The sequence below is a fragment of the Salvia splendens genome, chromosome 17 (assembly GCF_004379255.2).
Source record: "Salvia splendens isolate huo1 chromosome 17, SspV2, whole genome shotgun sequence".
In the NCBI taxonomy this organism is placed as follows: domain Eukaryota; kingdom Viridiplantae; phylum Streptophyta; class Magnoliopsida; order Lamiales; family Lamiaceae; genus Salvia; species Salvia splendens.
The window spans coordinates 4,389,741-4,408,792 of record NC_056048.1 but is presented as its reverse complement, the minus strand read 5'-3'; the positions used below and the strand labels follow the sequence as shown (position 1 = coordinate 4,408,792).

At 41.1% G+C, this 19,052-nt stretch overlaps 1 protein-coding gene, 1 long non-coding RNA gene and 1 other non-coding gene across 3 annotated transcripts; all 3 read left to right on the top strand.

Moving 5' to 3' along the window:
• The first annotated feature begins 3,479 nt into the window (after positions 1 to 3,479).
• Positions 3,480 to 6,565, top strand: LOC121775024 (scarecrow-like protein 13). The gene is made up of 2 exons (XM_042171970.1): positions 3,480 to 3,581; positions 4,598 to 6,565. The coding sequence occupies exon 2, from the start codon at positions 4,741 to 4,743 to the stop codon at positions 6,391 to 6,393; it is 1,653 nt and encodes a 550-aa protein (XP_042027904.1). The 5' UTR covers positions 3,480 to 3,581; positions 4,598 to 4,740; the 3' UTR covers positions 6,394 to 6,565.
• A 7,084-nt stretch (positions 6,566 to 13,649) lies between these two features.
• LOC121774123 lies at positions 13,650 to 16,589 on the top strand. Its single transcript, XR_006044928.1, has 4 exons — positions 13,650 to 13,945; positions 15,216 to 15,558; positions 15,629 to 16,226; positions 16,300 to 16,589. It is a non-coding gene; the product is annotated as an uncharacterized LOC121774123 (long non-coding RNA).
• A 184-nt stretch (positions 16,590 to 16,773) lies between these two features.
• TRNAT-AGU lies at positions 16,774 to 16,847 on the top strand. The gene has a single exon. It is a non-coding gene; the product is annotated as a tRNA-Thr (tRNA).
• Positions 16,848 to 19,052: the final 2,205 nt, after the last annotated feature.

Sequence of the window (19,052 nt, the reverse complement as noted above, 5' to 3'; positions counted from 1 at the left end):
CACGTTGACGATCTTCTGGTTATTAGAAACAAGAGGATCGTCGCAAACACTCACCCACGCCTTTGACAGCGCAACATTCTCCTCGTCCGTCCACCTTATCCGTACCGTGGGGTCATCCCCACCCGGCTGCGACGACTCTCCGACCTTCTTTCCCTTGCCCTTCTTCTTTGGGGCGCCACTACCCTGTACTGCTCCCCCCGTTTGAACCGGAGTTTCCGGAACTCCGAGACAATCAAACCCTAAATCCGACAACGCAAAATCATCAAAACCGCTCGGCGTGAACTGCGCATCCGTTGGGGTCGATGTGTGCGACGAAGCAGTTAAAAAATCAAAACTGGGGCGATAGACGTCCCCCCGCGTCACCTGCGTCGCCGGTACGCCCCCCGGCGTCCCCTGCGTCGCCGAACCTCCCCCGGGTATCATCTGCATATTGGGTGCCCACCCCGGCATCATCTGCATATTGGGTGCCCAACCCCGCATCGCCGGGAACCCCCCCGGCGGACTCCCTCCGGTCGGCATCCCGGGTAGCATCTGCTGCCACGGGTACATGTTGTAGTACCCGGGCATCTGATTCCATCCGCCTCCAACGGGGATTGGGGGAGTTTGAGAACCGCTCGTCCCTGAACTAGGCTCGTTGTTCAGATCCATTTCTCGGTGTTGATCTTGTACAGAAATTAAGATAGAGAGAGTACTCGTTAATACAAGTGGTGCGAATGAAAATGAAGTGCAAATCGCGTATATATAGTGTTTCGAAAATTAAAAAAAAAATCCGCTGGGCTATGCGCTGGGCGATCCGGGCGCTGCAATGGAGCCGAGCGGATCGCCCAGTGCATAGCCCAGCGGTTTTCTAGGAGAAATTGATTTCCGAAAAACCGCTCGGCGGTTTTTGGATTCTCCAATGGTTCGCCTAGCGACCGCCTAGCGCCGGCGCTCGGCTAGGCGGTGCGCTAGGCGCCATTGTGGATGCTCTGAAGATTGCTCATTAATGAAGCTTAATAAATTACTGTACTATTTAAAGACCAAGTATTAATAATTGAAGGCTCAAATAGAAAAGTTTTGCGCCAGCTTGTTAGGGCATCCGCAACGCGTCTCGTTGCGGTCCCTATCTCGTCTCGGAGAGACGAGACGGCAGCGAGACAGCGTTGCGGGCTCCGTCTCGCCCCAGCCCATCCCCATCTCGTCCCGTAACTCGTCGCGGAGAGACACTTGGCGAGCTGTCTCGCCATGTGCGTTGGCGACGTGGCGAGCTACGGTTTGTCCGTGACGCCCACTCGCCGGCCCGCGAGTGGGCGTCGTTTATTTCAGTTGAAAATGTATTTTTTATTATTTTTTTTAAAATTCAGAAAAAATTTGAAAAAATCCTAAAATTATACTAGCCGTTTATAGCCGTTTTTTACAATTTTTTTTTAATTTTTTAAGCCCCCAATCACTTCTATAAATATCAAATCATTCCCACAAATTAATCCACAAAAAAAAACTCTCTATTCTCACTCAAACACTCTCAAACACTCTACATTTGAGTTTTGAGATTTTGAATTTAGAGAGAGTGAGCGGAAGATTTTAAATTATGTATTTTTTATTTTTTAAGGATTTTATTAATGTGGTTTTTTATTTTTTTAGAATTTTAAATTGTAATTTTATTTTATTTAATGAAGTATGTTTTTATTAATTGAATTTGTTGGAAATAAAAATAAAAAATGAAATTGAATGAATAGTTAAGGGATGATATGGTTAAGAGATGGAGGGTTGCAGGTGTTGTCGCTTAGTTAAGAGATGAGATGAAAAGTACAGTGGGGCCTATGAATGAAGAGATGAGACGGTTAAGAGACAGATAAGAGACAACATTGCGGATGACCTTAGTAGAAGAAAATCATGTGTTTCCGTACAGAAAAAAATGGTTGACCATTATGTTTATTACATCCCACTCTAAGTGGAGCATTTATATTCTGGCAGGAAATTTTATATAATGTTGTTTTGTGAGTTAATTGAAAATAATAAAGTAAGAGAGAGGAAAAAAGTAAAAAGAGTGATGTTTCTATTTTTAGAAATGTGTCATTTAGAGTGAGACATCACAAAATGAAAAATAATTCACTTAAAGTGGGACGAAATGAGTAATAAATTAGTAGTAACACACTGTGAACCAGATAAAGTAGTGGGGATTTGTCGAAATGTAGAAACGACGGAACATCCGTCTCCAATATAGTGTACCAAGAATAAAAGTGAACCCTGACCCTTGAAAGCTAATGGTACAGTGGACGTATTATGCAATTGGTCGCAGTTATAATAGCTGGAATTATGGAATTTTTCAAGCCTCATGGGCCGATCGTTGCATCCGTAGAATCCGGACTCTAACCAGAACTATTATTGTCAATACACTTAATTTTACACTCTTCATTTAAGAATATATCTCAAATTTTATTTTACATCTATCCATAATTAACGGTCTCATTTATCCTCTAATTTATTAGAGCATCCACATCCATGCTCTTGCCAAGAGCATCGATGTGGGCTCGGACTCATATTTATTTATTTTTAATTCTCTACTCTTCCGCAAGAGCATAACACCCACATTCATGCTCTTCCGCAAGAGCATGCTCAAGGGACCCGTCATTCTATTATTCAATTTAAATACTCCAATTACTAAAAGCATTTTCACAATATTAAAATGCATTAAAAATACCCGAACTACTATTACAAATTACTAAAAAAATAAAAATTCGTATATGGTGAAGGGAATGGCGAACCGCCGAATCAATCGTGGTTTCATCCGCGGGAGACGGAGGGGTGTTCGCCGGAGCCGGACATTTTTGCAAGAGAGAAAGAGTGAGAATTTAGAGAAAATGAGATTGATGAGAGAGTTGTTTGGTGTAGTGTGATGTGATTTTTTGTGTTGAAATGAGAGGTATGTATAGATGAAAATGTGTATTTTAGGGTAAAAATAATGAAAAATAAATTAAAATTGGAGAAAAAACGGATATATTTTATTGGAAAGTGGGAATATATATATTTTTTATTTAAATCAGAAAAATCAGATTTTTCAAAAATGTTAAAAAAAATAAAAATAGCCAACGGCAAATGCCGTTGGCGAATCAGCAGCCGCCACGTCGACGTGCTCTTCGGCACGGCGGTGCTCGGTGGCAAGAACACGTCCGTGCCGTCGCCAAGAGCACATCGGTGAGCAGGATACTCGCCGAGCCGACGGCACGGCGAGTACTCATTCCAACGAGCACCGCTGCGCATGCTCTTGCAGTCTAGTAACTTTTTCACATGTTTTAATTATAGGAGTGAGAGGGTGTTATTTAAGGAAGAAAACATAAATTGATAAAATGAATAATTTATCACACACGCACATGATGTGTAACGATCACTCAATCAGGGTAGGTCTACACGCCATTAGTGGCATTTGCGTAATAATTGAACAGGTGAAGGGCATCTTGAATGTTTTCCAACTATATACTTAATCTCACTTTTAATTCTCCATTTTATTCATCATTTCTTCTCAAAGCATCAAAAAGCAAAAACAGATTAAACAACTTCCTCTCTCATCCAAAACGATTCCAGCTGACGCGCTACAAGTTCAGGTATGCTGTTTGATTGCAAACTTGTAATTTTTTCTGATTAGCTTCATCCTATTTTTGGTTTGTGTATCCACAGAAAAAATTTTCAACTGTATATTTGTGATTTATGCACTTTATGAGGATTGAAGAAGAAAATCGAGATTTGGTGTTTTATGTTCTATGGATTTCTGTATGTTAATTTCAATTTTTTGTTTTTTGCAGAGTTTTAGATCATGAGTTGCTTCTATTTTATGATCTTTTTGTTAGAATAGTGTAAAGCAGGCAACAACCGAAAGTTTACTTTTATATTTTTATTCTTGTTCTTAGAAGATCGATCCGTGACCGTGAGTTAAACAGGATATTTCATTTTATTCGAATCGGAATATGTTCTAGTTTTTGCAGTACATTTCATTGGTTCTCTTAATTTATCTTTTTGGTAGGAGTACTTTGTAATCCATGGTTAAAGTCAAAGTGGCAAATTACGCAGAGAATTATTGGGTTTTTGCTTTTTATGATTGCTAGTTGTTCATCTGCATTTATGGTAGTTAGTTCAAAGCTTAATTACGTTGGTACTACTTGAGCAAATAAATAGAGCAGCTTTGGGATTAAATGCTATTTTTCTCCCACAATAAGAAAATGAATAGTGATAACAAATTATTGAAAGAACTCCTCTGTTATTTGGTTTTCCTTATCTGAGATCTTGTAGTTTTTTATTATAATCATATTTACATGCTTCATTATTTTCTCTGATAGACTTACTAAGGTTTTGGGGATCTCATTAGGTGGTTTTGGGGATCTCATTAGGTACTTCAATTTCTACACTAAAAAGTTCTAATTGCGGAAGTGTGATTTAGGGCTGTGCAAGGCTTAAGAAATGTATTGTCTAAGCTGAATCAAGAACTTCTTTTGATGGAATACATAGACCTATTTGTAATTTCTGTTGGCAAATTTATGGTTTTAGTGTTTTCTCCCCATCAAGGTCTCAAGTTTTGGAGTGAATGTAGCTAATATGGTTTTGTTGTTTCCTTTTGTGTCCGCAGGAGTTTTGCTATTAATTTAGGAGGAGATGCGTATTAGAAGTCAATGAAGTAACCCGTGAATCATATCATTGTATAGTTCTATCCAAGTATACCTCACTGGAAGTCCCGTGTTGTTAAGCAAGTTGGCTGCAGTTTTTCTTCCGATGCAAACATCCCAAACATCTGCCTCTTTACAAAGCTTTTACAATCAGCCTATGCAGCAGAATGACTCATACGGCAGTTCAACTTTTCAAGTTCTGAACAATGACTCAACTGGTAGCAGAAGCCAGGGAAATGAAGTTTCTTCTCAAACTTACCCTGATCAGTTCTTCACTCTAGAATCAACTCCAGCCATTGATTATGCTACATACAGTTCACCGTCAGCTATAAGTGTCTCTTCCAGTAGAAGTCCATTTTCTCCCCAGGGTTCTCTGTCGTATGCATCCGATATTTATCAGCCATCTGATAATACTTACGGTTCACCTCTGAGTGGGTGCTCTGGGGTCGATGATGAAAACAAGTTGCTGCACGCGCTGTGGGTATTGAGGAATGAACTTCTGGGTCCCGAATCTGATACAGATGATAGTGGAACCTTCAACGGTCTAGTTTCACAACCTTCTACCTTCACAAGATACAACAAAATCTTGGAAATGGCCCCTCATATGGACCTGAAACAATTGCTTATTGCCTGCGCTGAAATCGTATCAGAAGCTGATACCATATCTATGTCGGACAGACAGGTTGCGATATCAGCTGCGGAAGCTATGATGGAGATATTGGAGAAGAATGTTTCGGTGTCTGGTGAGCCTGCACAAAGATTGGGTGCATACATGTTGGAAGGACTCAGGGCTAGGCTGTTATCATCTGGAAGCATAATTTACAAAAAATTGAAGTGCAAAGAGCCAACAAGTTCTGAATTGATGTCGTACATGGGTGTGCTCTATCAAATCGTCCCGTACTACAAGTTTGCTTACATGTCATCAAATGTCATCATTGGGGGAGCCATGGAAAATGAAAACAGGATCCACATAATTGATTTCCAGATTGCACAAGGTAGTCAGTGGATGTCCTTGATTCAAGCTCTTTCGCGTCGGCCTGGTGGACCCCCGTACATTCGCATCACCGGCGTTGATGATTCAGATTCAGCTCATGCCCGAGGCGGAGGGCTCGAGTTAGTTGGTCAGAAGCTAGCGCAACTTGCCCAGTCATGTGGGGTACCATTCGAATTTAATTGTGCAGCTATGTCGGGGTGCCAAGTCCAACTCGAGCATCTCAAAGTCCGGCACGGGGAAGCCCTGGCCGTGAATTTCCCTTACATACTGCACCACATGCCGGATGAGAGCGTGAGCACTACGAATCATCGCGACCGCCTCCTCCGACTAATCAAAAGCTTGTCACCCAAAATCATGACCCTTGTTGAGCAAGAATCCAACACTAATACCTCTACTTTCACCCAGAGATTCATCGAAACCCTCGACTACTATACAGCAATGTTCGAGTCCATCGACGCAGGACGCCCGAGGGACGACAGACAGCGTATTAACACGGAGGAGCACTGCGTGGCAAAGGACGTTGTCAACATAATAGCTTGCGAGGGGATCGAGAGGGTGGAAAGGCACGAGGTGTTCGGTAAGTGGAGGATGCGACTGGCAATGGCCGGATTCTCCCAGCTCCGGCTCAGCCCGTCGGTTAGCAACTCGGTGAGGGACATGTTGAGAGAATATAGCTCAAATTACAGAAGTGCGGAGCTCGGCGATGGTGCTCTGTATCTTGGATGGAAGAATAGAGCTTTAGCTACAGCTTCTGCGTGGAGATGAATAGTAATTCTTGTAGGTTTGTATTAGAGATGAGTCTACGTGTAAAGTGTGTTTTTTTATGGTGTTGGAAAGGCATCAGTGGCTATACCTGATTCCACAACTTGACATTCTTTGCTACCTCTGTTTTTCTTTGTGACTTTTCTTTATTTATTCTCTGTGAGTTTGTTTGTGACTTCTCTTTTTTTACAATATTTAGTACAGTTATTCTTCACTCATCATATAATGGACTTCTGGGCTGTAGGCAAAAGCGTTTTTAACATGGGCTTAGGCTATTTCAGGAACTTTCAACATTATATTCCATGGTTACCAAAACACTCGATAATTGTTTGAATTCTTGATTAATAATTATTTAAACTTTTTATTCTAATAGAGACTTAAAAACCATAAGATTGTCTATGTGACTAAAGAAATGTATTTCAATTTCTTTTTACCTCATTATTTTAACAAAACTTATTATTCTAACTATTTTGCTATATATATGCATATATTTTCAATGAAAGAACATGGAACCTTCAATTCACGAAATTGATAAGAGTATGATAGATTTCACAAAAAAATATGATCTATTAATATGTACAAAATTACAACTAATCAAGATTTTTCTCAAGTTGCTTTAACCTAAGTACTATGTTTCTTTTATGTCTTAATTATGTCATTACTGTGAAGAACGAACCTACGGTTGTGATGATCGAAATGCAAATTAATGAAATGACAACATGCAAGGAAGAACACAAGCGAATTACGTGGTTCGGCGTAAGCCTACATCCACGGGCAGAATCTGGTGTGTTTCTTTATTGATCACTCGAGAAATTACAAACATAAGAGCACTCAAAACTCTCAAGAATTTACAAGATGGAAAACCCTCAACTCGCCCGAAAACTTCTTGCTTCGAGAGCTAAAAACGCACAGCTGAAAGATAACACTTCCTCTCTTGAATTCTCTCTCTATCACTTTTGATTTCTGTTGTTGTTAGTTCCGGAATGAATCGCAACTCCCTTAAGAAGTATCGATCAAGAAAACCGCCGAACAGCTTCCTTTGCCGAACAGCTTCCAATTGCCGAACAGCTTCCAATTGCTGAACAGCTTCCTTTTGCCGAACAGCTTCCAATTGCCGAACAGCTTCCAATTGCTGAACAGCTTCCTTTTGCCGAACAGCTTCCTTTTGCCGAACAGCTCCTTTTGCCGAACACGGTTATAACCGTTTCCAACGGCTAGTTCCTGTTTTGGTTCCCAACGGCTATTTCCTGACTTGATTCTTCCACCAGCTCAATCCGATCTTGATGAGCTCAAACACTAACAAATCCTCCACCTTTGAGCAATCTAAGATCCATCACCACCAGTTCCACCTTCCTTCCCATACTTACAAATTTCGGACCACCCCAACCAAATCCAAGCAATGTCGGAACTTGGATCTTGGTAGGGCTTTAGTAAGTGCATCAGCCGCATTGTGCTCGGTGCTGACCTTCTCAATCTTCACCGCACCCTTCTCAACCTCATCTCGAATGAAATGCAGCCTCACGTCTATATGTTTGCTGCGTTCATGATATGTCTGATGTTTCGAGAGACAAATCGCGCTATTGCTGTCGCACTTGATCACAACATTCTCTTGCTTCACCCCAAAATCACCAACTATACCCCTAAGCCAGAAGCTTTCCTTTACTGCCTCAGCAAGAGCTATATACTCTGCCTCCGTCGTCGATAGAGCCACCACGGATTGGAGATTAGACTTCCAGCTCACCGCGGAGCCGAACAAGGTAAATATGTACCCAGATTGTGAGCGCCTATTATCAAGGTTAGCTGCATAATCTGAATCGCAACCCCAATAATGCTATCCTTATCTCCTTCATTTTCTGATTTGAACATTATTCCCAGATCACTACTTCCTTTGAGATACTTGAGAATCCCTTTCAAAGCCAACCAGTGCTCTCTTCCCGGACAGGACATGTATCTGCTCACCACGCTTACCGCATGAGAAATATCAGGCCTTGTGCATATCATCATATACATCACACTCCCAACTATGTTGGAATAAGGTATCTGGCTCATCTCTCTTTCTTCTTGCTGATTTCTGGGACATTGTGATTTGGACAGCTTAGTCTGTTGTGATAGTGGAACTGAGGTTGTTCTACTCTTGTCAATCTGATATTTGCGCAGTACTTTCTGAATGTAGCCTTCTTGGGACAACCACAACACCCTCTTATCTGCATTTCTGAATATATCCATTCCCAAAATCTTGCTAGCACTCCCCAGATCCTTGATTTCAAATCCCTTTTTCAATAAGGCTTTCACCCTATCTAGCTCCTGTCTATCTGGTCCAGCAAGCAAGATGTCGTCTACATATAATAGCAAATACACAGCAGGTCCCTCAGACTTTGATTTGAAGTAGACACAACTATCATATCTGGAATTTATAAATCCCATACTCTGCATATGTTCATCAAACTTGATATGCCATTGTCTACTTGCTTGCTTCAAACCGTATAGACTTTTCTTTAGTAGACAAACCTTATCTTCACTCCCATGTATCACAAATCCCTCTGGCTGATTCATGTATATAGTTTCCTCAAGCTCTCCATGAAGAAAGGCTGTCTTCACATCAAGTTGGTCCAAAAACCAACTTCTTTGAGCAACTATAGCTAGCAAAATTCTGATTGAGGCATGCTTTACCCCTGGAGAAAATACTTCATTATAGTCTATTCCCTCCTCTTGTGTGAACCCCCGAGCTACAAGCCTAGCCTTGAACCTAATCTTGTTCCCAACCTCCAACTTTTTCTTGTATATCCACTTACAACTCACTGGTTTTTGTGTGGAGGGTCTCTTCACAAGCACCCATGTCTTGTTCTTGATCAGGGACTGTATTTCATCTATCATAGCCTCCATCCACTGCTTGCTCTCCTTAGAACTCATAGCTTCCTTGAAGCTTGAAGGCTCTGCATACTCTATGTTTTCTGCAACACATAGTGCATATAGCAAGTATTCTTCTTCACTGTATCTTGTAGATGGTTTAGGGATTCTTCTGACCCTATCTCTGGCTAGAACATAGTCACCCAAATCCTGCTGCTCTTCTTCAGGGTTCAAGACATCAGCATCTGCTTCTTCTTGTTCACTATGATTTCCCATCTGCTGTTCAGGCTCAGCAATTCTATCTGCTCCAGAAACCTCCACCTGAACTGATTCCTCAGCCTCCTCAGGTTCTGGAACACCCATCTCCACCATCCTCTCAGGCTCTGGTTCTTTCTCAGAATGAGATGGCCTCTGGCTCTCTTGAGCCTTTTCTAGAAATGGCATCCTACTTTCTTCAAATTGCACATCTCTAGAGATAATAACTTTCTGATTTCCTGGCTCTATGCACCACAGTCTGTAGCCCTTCACTCCCTTTTGGTATCCAATCATCACACATCTCAAGGCCCTTGGCTCCAACTTACTTTGCTTGATGTGTGCATAAGCCATACAACCAAAAATCTTCATATTCGAATAATCCATGGCCTTTCCATACCATCTCTGATCAGGAGTGTCAAAAGCTATAGCTGAAGAAGGACTTCTATTGATGAGAACTGCTGCCATACTCACAGCCTCACCCCAGAATCTCTTAGCCATTCCAGAGCCAAAGAGCATACATCTAACTCGCTCTAGGATGGTTCTATTTATGCGCTCAGCAACTCCATTCTGTTGGGGATTAGATGGAGATGTCCTATGCCTCTTCATACCTTTCTGCTTGCAGAAAGAATCAAACTCCCCACTCAGAAATTCCAGCCCATTATCAGTTCTTAAACACTTCAAAGAACACCCTTTCTCCACCTCCACTTCCCTACACCACTCCTTGAATTTCATGAATGTCTCTGATTTTTCCTTCAAGATAAACACCCATAATTTTCTAGAAAAATCATCAATAATGGATAGAAAGTATCTACCTCCACCCAATGAAGCTGGTGTAGCTGGGCCCCACAAGTCACTGTGGGCATAGTCTAGTGGTGACTTTGAGCTGTGAATTCCTCTTCCATAGGGCAGTTTCTTACTCTTTCCGAGCACACATTGCTCACACAAACCCAACTGCTCATTGGGATTTTCCAGCTTAATCAGCTCCTTCTTGGCCAATTCTTTAATTCCAGTTTCTCCCAAGTGTCCGAGTCTGAGATGCCACATTCTTAAGTCTAATACCTGCACCAGATTCACAGATCCAGTAACCACACTTGCCTTTAGATAGTATAGGCTTCTCTTTCTCTCAGCCATCATAACAACATCACCATTCTTGACGATGTTCATAATCCCATCAGATAATATGCAATTATATCCTGCTGCATCCAACACTCCAATAGAGATCAAATTCCTCTTAATCTCTGGAATAAACCTCACACCAGTGAGTAACCTGATGGAGCCATTATGAAGTCTAAGCCTGATGGACCCAATTCCTCTGATTCTGCATATCTGGTCATTTCCTAACAAAACTGATCCAGCTGCATTCTTGATTTCCTCAAAATGACTTCTAGTTGGACACATGTGGAAGCTACATCCAGAATCCATGATCCATGGAAGTTCTTCCATGTCCTCAGTCACACACAGAGCCTCCGGGACCACCAACTCTTCTGCAATATCAGCATTGTTCTTGCCATTCTCTTCCTCGGCCTGCTTCTTCTTCCAAACCCAACAATTCTTCTTTATGTGGCCTGGTTTCTTGCAGTGATGGCATGATCTGGTCTCTTTCCAGTCAGCTGTCTTGTTTTTCCAAGGCTTCTTCTGTGACTTTCTTTTCACATTCTTCTTGTGATCAGCAACATTCAGACTCTCAGACACCATTTCAGTGGACTTTGGATTAGATTTCTGGATTTCCTTGAGCTTTAGAGCAGAGTACACCTCTTCATATCCAATCTTGGACTCTCTACCAAGAAGTATAGCATCCTTGAAATGCTCATAACTTGGTGGCAAGGAATTCAACAACATCAGAGCCTTGTCCTCATCTTTAATCTCTTCATCAATGTTCTCAAGATCATCGATGCATTTCCCAAATTCTTCGAGCTGTTCCAACACACCTTTTCCATCAGCAATCTTGAAAGTGAGAAGTTTCTGCTTCAGGTGCAGCCGATTTGCCAAGGATTTGGCCATGTATAATGACTCCAACTTGGACCAAACTCCAGCCGCTGTCTCCTCCTTTGAAACTTCTCTGAGGACTCTGTCATTGAGGTTGAGTATCAAGGTACTATATGCCTTGTACTCTCTGTCTTGAGCCTTTGCCTTCTCCTTTTCATCAGGCTCGGGCTTCTTCTCCTCATTACTGCCTCCACCATTTAGGGTTTCCCATAAACCCTGTTGCATCAAGATTGCTTTCATCTTCAGCCTCCATAGGCCAAAATCATTTCGGCCTGTGAACTTTTCAACATCAAACCTTGCTGCAGCCATTATTCAAACAGGTTGAGCGCCTTCTTGAGGAAACAAAGAAAGAACTCCCAAAACTTTATGCCTTCTCGATCAATTCGTGGACGAATTTCCCACAGACGGCGCCACGTTGTGAAGAACGAACCTACGGTTGTGATGATCGAAATGCAAATTAATGAAATGACAACATGCAAGGAAGAACACAAGCGAATTACGTGGTTCGGCGTAAGCCTACATCCACGGGCAGAATCTGGTGTGTTTCTTTATTGATCACTCGAGAAATTACAAACATAAGAGCACTCAAAACTCTCAAGAATTTACAAGATGGAAAACCCTCAACTCGCCCGAAAACTTCTTGCTTCGAGAGCTAAAAACGCACAGCTGAAAGATAACACTTCCTCTCTTGAATTCTCTCTCTATCACTTTTGATTTCTGTTGTTGTTAGTTCCGGAATGAATCGCAACTCCCTTAAGAAGTATCGATCAAGAAAACCGCCGAACAGCTTCCTTTGCCGAACAGCTTCCAATTGCCGAACAGCTTCCAATTGCTGAACAGCTTCCTTTTGCCGAACAGCTTCCTTTTGCCGAACAGCTCCTTTTGCCGAACACGGTTATAACCGTTTCCAACGGCTAGTTCCTGTTTTGGTTCCCAACGGCTATTTCCTGACTTGATTCTTCCACCAGCTCAATCCGATCTTGATGAGCTCAAACACTAACAATTACCGATATCTATATAGTTGTAGGCACATGCTACAAATTTGTTTTGCATGTAGTAACGATAACTACGTCACATCTCAATTTGTATAAATTTAATGATGTGAAAAATTGAGGTGTATATTCCCTATCCACGTAGACGCGCGTTGTTTTTCTTTTTTCATTCAACTTGTTTAAAAGACTTAAAATAATGTTACTTTGATTGGATTATATGACATCTTAATCTATCATGATATTAAATTTATGCAATAAGTATATCACTGATAAATTCCAATTAATATATTATCATGTGATACGCTATATTATTTGTATATCCCCATTAATATATTACTATGTGATATGATATACGTATATGACTATTTGTGATATGATTATTTGTATTATGTATATCTACCAGAGAGTAAAATAGATACCACACATTAAATTAACATTTACTTTATCACGAGTTTGAGTCGTCTACAAATACAACTCCAAATTGGTTTTTAAAAAATATTCCAAATTAGATTTTGTTAGAGCATCTCCAATGGCGGACTCCGGTCGGACGTCCGCGACGGGCGACCGGGACGTCCGCCATTGGAGCGTCGAAGGTCGGATACGGACGTCCCGTGAGGACGTCGGGTGTCCTTGGACGTGCGGGCGACGGGCGGGCGGGCGTCCGCCATTGTGGAGTGGGTCGGACGTCCGGTAAATATATTTTTTTATCGAAGAGGTTTGGACGCGGAGGGGTTGACGTTGATGTTATTACTTTTTTTTGTTTTATTACTATGTAATTTTTTTTTCAAATCATGTATGTTTTTTTAATGAAGTTGATAATTTTTCCCGTTCGTATTCGTGTTGAAATTTTATTTCCGTAAACGTAAATTGTTTTATTTGTGAATTTGTGATTTTTTTTAATTGCGAGAAGTCCTAGTGGGAAGGGCGATGGGAAGGACGGATTGTGCAGGGGATGTCCTAGTGACGTGGCAGTGGGATAGGAAGTCCTAGTGACGTGGCAGGAGGTGTTTTCGGGATGTCCTAGTAGATGTCGCCCACGGGAGATGCTCCCAACTTACCATCTTTATAAAATCGAAGAAAAAAGAAAAGTTTCCATACTAAGTAGAAGTTGAGTGTGAACATAACTCAACTTCGAATCCCGCTAAAATAGCAATTAACGGTCATCTTCATCTCCACAAAACCTCCACTCCTTCTTCCTCAATTCATTACAGTCAAAACCCTAATCCCAATCACATTCAAATTCACAACCAAACCTCTCTATTTAACCAATTCTTCCTCCTCCAAATATTTCCTCATCATCATGGATCCTTCTCCCTCTCCCAGCATGGACAATCCAACTCCCAATCATGCCCAAAAATTCCCCAGAAAAGTATTCCTCCGTTTTGGGAATTTCACGATGTGCAGCGACGGCAATCTGGAATTGGAAGCCCCCACCGCCACCGCCGTCGCTGACAAATCTTGTTCGCCGGAGAAAGGTGAAATTCACTTTAATCGTTCATCAATTTAGGTAGGCATGCACAAACCGACCCGGCCCGGCGGTTAACCGCCGGTTCGGGCCCGCCAGTTCATGAACCGGAACCGGGCCCGGAACCGGCGGGTTGAACCGGCAGAAGGGTTGAAGGGTCGGAAGGGCCGGTTCAGGTTCGGCAATATATTGAACCTGAACCGGCGGTTCAAAACCGGCGGTTCGGCGGTTCGAACCGCCGGTTCAAAGGGTTAAATAGTGTTTCGTAGGTTAGGGGTTCGTAGGGTTCGCGTAGGGGTTTAGTATAGCCGTTGGAACCGGCGGTTCGCGGGGTAAACCGCCGGTTCGGGAGCCGGTTTCTGACGGTTCCGGCAACTTTTCAGAGGCTAGGCCGTAGGGTCAGTGTGTAGGCCTGCAAAACCGGTCAGAAACCGCCGGTTTTCGGTCAGAAACCGGCGGTTTTCTGACGGAAACCGTGGACAACCCGCCGGTTTAGGGTTGAACCGCCATATGTTTTTGTATATGCAAAAACAATTACATAATTGTATTTGTATATACTCTAGTCGATGAAGTATATTTCTCTATACGGCTAAATGAGGGAAACTTTTGACAATTCTACTATATTTGTTGATTGTTAGACGAAACTCAACATTTAAAGTTGAATTGCTAAAGGTGTCCTTAATTTAGTTATGTAGAAAGATCTTCTTCGCCGGTTAAGAGTATATATATAATACACTTATACGTTTAAGAACTTCAACATCGTTTCTTGTCATTTGTAATTAGTTCTTCACTAGTAGTCTCATTTGTATTTAAATTTTGTTTAAGACTTCAAGACCGCCATATGTTTTCAATTTGTAATTGTTGTAACTTGTAACCTGTAATTTGTAAACATGCAATTTCAATAAAATTGCAACTTTATCCGTATTTTTTTCAATTTTATTTACTCACATTTCATAAAAAAAAAACTTGAAAAGTGTAATGTAAGTTGATTAAAATTGAAAAGTTAAAAAATGCAAAAAAAAAAAAAAAAACAATTCGTCGAACCGTCGAACCGGCCCGGAACCGGCGGTTCAAGCCGAAAACCGGCGGTTTTGAACCGCCCCGTAACCCGCCGGTTTTTTGAACCGGAACCGGAACCGCCGGGAGCTAGGCGGGCCGGTTCAGGTTCATACATTCCCCGACCCTTGAACCGCCGGTTCACGACCCTGAACCGGCGGTTTTCGACCCTTGTGCATGCCTAAATTTAGGGTTTTATTATACTGATTTTCTTGATTTTGTAGGATAAGAGTTTGACTACAAACCAGGGGTTTTCCCTTCATCAACAGCCAAGAACAACCAACTCTTTCTTGATCAAGACTCAAGCTTTACCCCTGATAATGGATTCAGTTCGATCACAGGCAACGTGGTCTACACAGGCTTCGACGTTGGATCAACGAGCAACGTCGAATCTGGCCCCAATTCGACCTAACTTGGTTGCAAGAGCTTCTCAAGAGAGGAGACCATGCGGAAATAAACACGCTTCTTTTGATCATGCAGGGCTCCTATCTCCCTCTCATGACCGACCAAGCCCTCTCATGACCGATCAAGCCAATCCTTCATCAATGCTGCATTCTGCAAGCAAGGGTTTGTTAGTTTGTTGTTTTTCACTTCCAATTAACTATCCCTTCCTCTAATAGCATTGTAATTTCGACAGAGCAAGTTCGATTTGAAAGCTCATCAAAAGGGTGAAGAATCCAAGCCATGCCTTAGCCATAACAAAGATCTTCTCCACTCAGTTTTGGGCCATCATGCCTGATGACACAGCAAAATCAGTGATGCAGACAGACTTGCTTCGATTGCTTCCATCAACCTAACAAAGTCTTATATGAGCAAGCAATACTCTACTGCCAAGAGCTAGCCGAGGATAAAGTGGGATGCATATCACTAAACGAGCTAATCGAAAAAATCAGTGGGGAGGAGAGGCCAAATCTTCTCAACGCCATAGCAGCTTGCTCGGCTGAGCTCTCGTTCCATGAGTACGGGAACTATGTCGTGCAGTGCCTTCTCTCCCTGAAGAAAGGGCCCCAGCTGAGTTCGTTGGTGGTGCTAGGCCTTCGAGGGAGGATTGTGGAGCTCTCTCAGCAGAGAGGAGGCAGCCATGTGGTGGGGAAGTGCATGATGGCTTCAAATCTTGGATAATTGGATTAGTGTATGTGGTGAAGGAAATCATTGTAACACCTCAAGCATCACTGCAGCTTGCTCAAGATCTTTATGGGAACTATGTCATTCAAAAGGGTTTAAAGGAGACAAAGGTACTATTCTTGTTGTCACAATTTACCTAACAATCATTGAAAACTTTTTATGATTGGAATGTGTTGATTGAAGGAACGCGGGCTTGAGAGGCTGTGCGAGCTTCTGATGAAGTCTCTGGAGCCTTACAGAAGAGAGTTGAACCAGACGAAGGGCGAAAAGATTGTGCTCAGGTTCTTGAAGGATGAGGGTGTCATCAAAGGGCCAACAACCACTGCATACAAGAAAAATAATTTGGTTTGGAGAAGGTTGTAGCTGTAATGGGATTCTTGTCAATCCATGTAGCTCTTATATGTAATTTTTTTATACTGTTTGCTGAGATTCTCATGTAGGTATTTTTTTGTGCAATTGGTTTTCCAAATTAAGATTTTATTTTCTTTGATAAGTTACCTTTTTAACAAAATAATAACTATTTGTTTATGTATTCAGATAATCTATGAAATAAATTTAAATGTAATTGATTATATATAGTATGATTCTTAAGTTATCTTCAAAGTATAACTGTTCCAAATAAAATAGAGTCAAACAATTATAGTACCCATTTGCAAAGCTTTCATAGCTCAGTTGGTTAGAGCACCCGTTTAGTAAGCGGGAGGTCTTGAGTTCAACTCTCAATGAGAGCAAAAAATATATGTTTTTGTTGATAATGTTGAAATCTATTTTTTTTTGTATAGTGATTAAAGAGGGGAGGAGATAATTGGAGAGTATGGAAAGCTCAAATATGTTGGAGACAATAATTAATCACTAATAATACACAGAATATAACATAGTTATTCATAGCATAGCATAGCTACTACTACTACTACTACTACTAATACTACATACTAATCAGATGAATACAGGCAGAGGCAGATGTTTTTGAATCGAAAAGACCAGAAATCACGAAAAAGAAGGGAGGCGAAGGCCTATAAAACCGAGCTAATCTTGAGGTTGTGAGAGTCAAGCACAGCTTTGGTAGCCTCTTTAACCACTTATATACATAGTGGTTGCGGCAAACAGGCATATATACATCTGCCCCGGCAAGAACTTCAGTAGTTTTCGTCTCATCCGTCTTCCTCAATGTAAAACCACAAAGTTTGGTAAGTGAATCAGCAATGGGGATCACATCGAGTACTGAACCGAAGCTCCTTCTACAAACAACAATACACAAAATGTAAGACAAGGTAGCCTTCGTTACTAGTCTTATAGTCGAAGATAAAGTAGCACCTTAAGTAATCACCATCCAAACCAGCTATTATTATTACAGTATTCCCACCCTCATCCACCAGCAAGAAATGTGATTTGGTTTGGTTTGACACCTTCATTTATCATCTGATGAAAAAAATCCAAAACCTCGGATACTCTTCCAGATATTAATGGAAGTCCAAATTATGACATTCCTGTCCAAAGACGTATCAAATACTCTAGGGCTACTGCATTTTAAATACAGATATAATTCCACCTAAGGCGAAGGAAATTTCATATCACCTTTGTAGCAATCCACAAGATTATCGATAGGCTTCTTCCTTCCTTCCTACTTGTCAACTTTAAAGGCGGCGAATTTCATATGTGAAACATTTTCAACCACCCGTTGCAAATTTGCTAGTTGGACGATGATGGAATAATTCTAACAACATATTTAATTATATTATGAAATAAAGAATATTCTATTTTTTATATCAATAGGTATTCATTTGCCCAAGTCTTTCACTTTTAGCGTGTTGACTCTTAACTCATACTACTAGTATTACTATTTTCATTTTATTATTAAGAACATGTGTAGCTTAATTCAATTTTCATCTCTAATTATTAAATACTAGAAGAATTAAAGTTAACATGGACTATGTAACCAAAACAAGTTAATATGGACTCATGATCTTAATTATTACTACTATGTATATTTCAAATTCCATAAATGTTTCTAGTATTGTAGCTATGATACACAAACCATTATTATTATTATTATTATTATTATTATTATTATTATTATTATTATTATTATTATTATTATTATTATTATTATTATTATTATTATTATTATTATTATTATTATTATTATTATTATTATAAAAAGACATGGTTCCTAATTCACTTTCTATTTTTTTACAACATCTAATTAAGTACTCATTTTCTAATTTGTTACTATCTCCATTTATATATGGCTAGCATCTTTCTTTCTCAACTCAAAATCATATCGAGCTCAAAATAATATTCCCTTCATCAATTATTAAGTGATTTGTATTTATTTTTAAGACATCCAAGATAATTTCAATGTATATAAAGAATTTTCACAGATAGACAAAGACAAAGCATATAATTACTTTCTTTATATGACAAAAGTGCCGCCATTAATTAGATCAATACGCTCCTAAGCCCATCCGCAATGGGGCGGATGATGGCACGCCCGATCGTCGCGCCCTATACTAAGGGCGCGGAGTATAGGGCGGACGATGCCCATCGTCCGCCCCATTGCGGCCTACGCAGACGATGGCCGCGGACGATAGGCCATCGTCCGCACCATCGTCCGGCCCACAGTGGGCTACGCGGACGATCGACGCGGACGATGGCACGCGGTTTCGTTTTTTTATAAATAGAGTTCATTTCACGATTTCAGTTTCAAAACTTATTATTACATTTACATAATTACTGCGAAATGGATTCAAGTCCCAATAGTCCTATGTTTAGCGGAGAGGTGCGTTGGTCGGGTACAGAACCCGGCGAATATCGTTCGTTCGACGCCGACACCCAGTACGATGCCGATTTCAGTACGGAATCATACGGGTTGTCTGACATGGAGCCGTCTTCTGATCCCGATCCCGAACCCGCCGCGACCGCTTCCGCCCCAGCCA

Coding starts and splice junctions, on each gene's coding strand:
- LOC121775024 (XM_042171970.1), top strand. CDS start 4,741: ATGCAAACATCCCAAACATCTGCCTCTTTACAAAGCTTTTACAATCAG.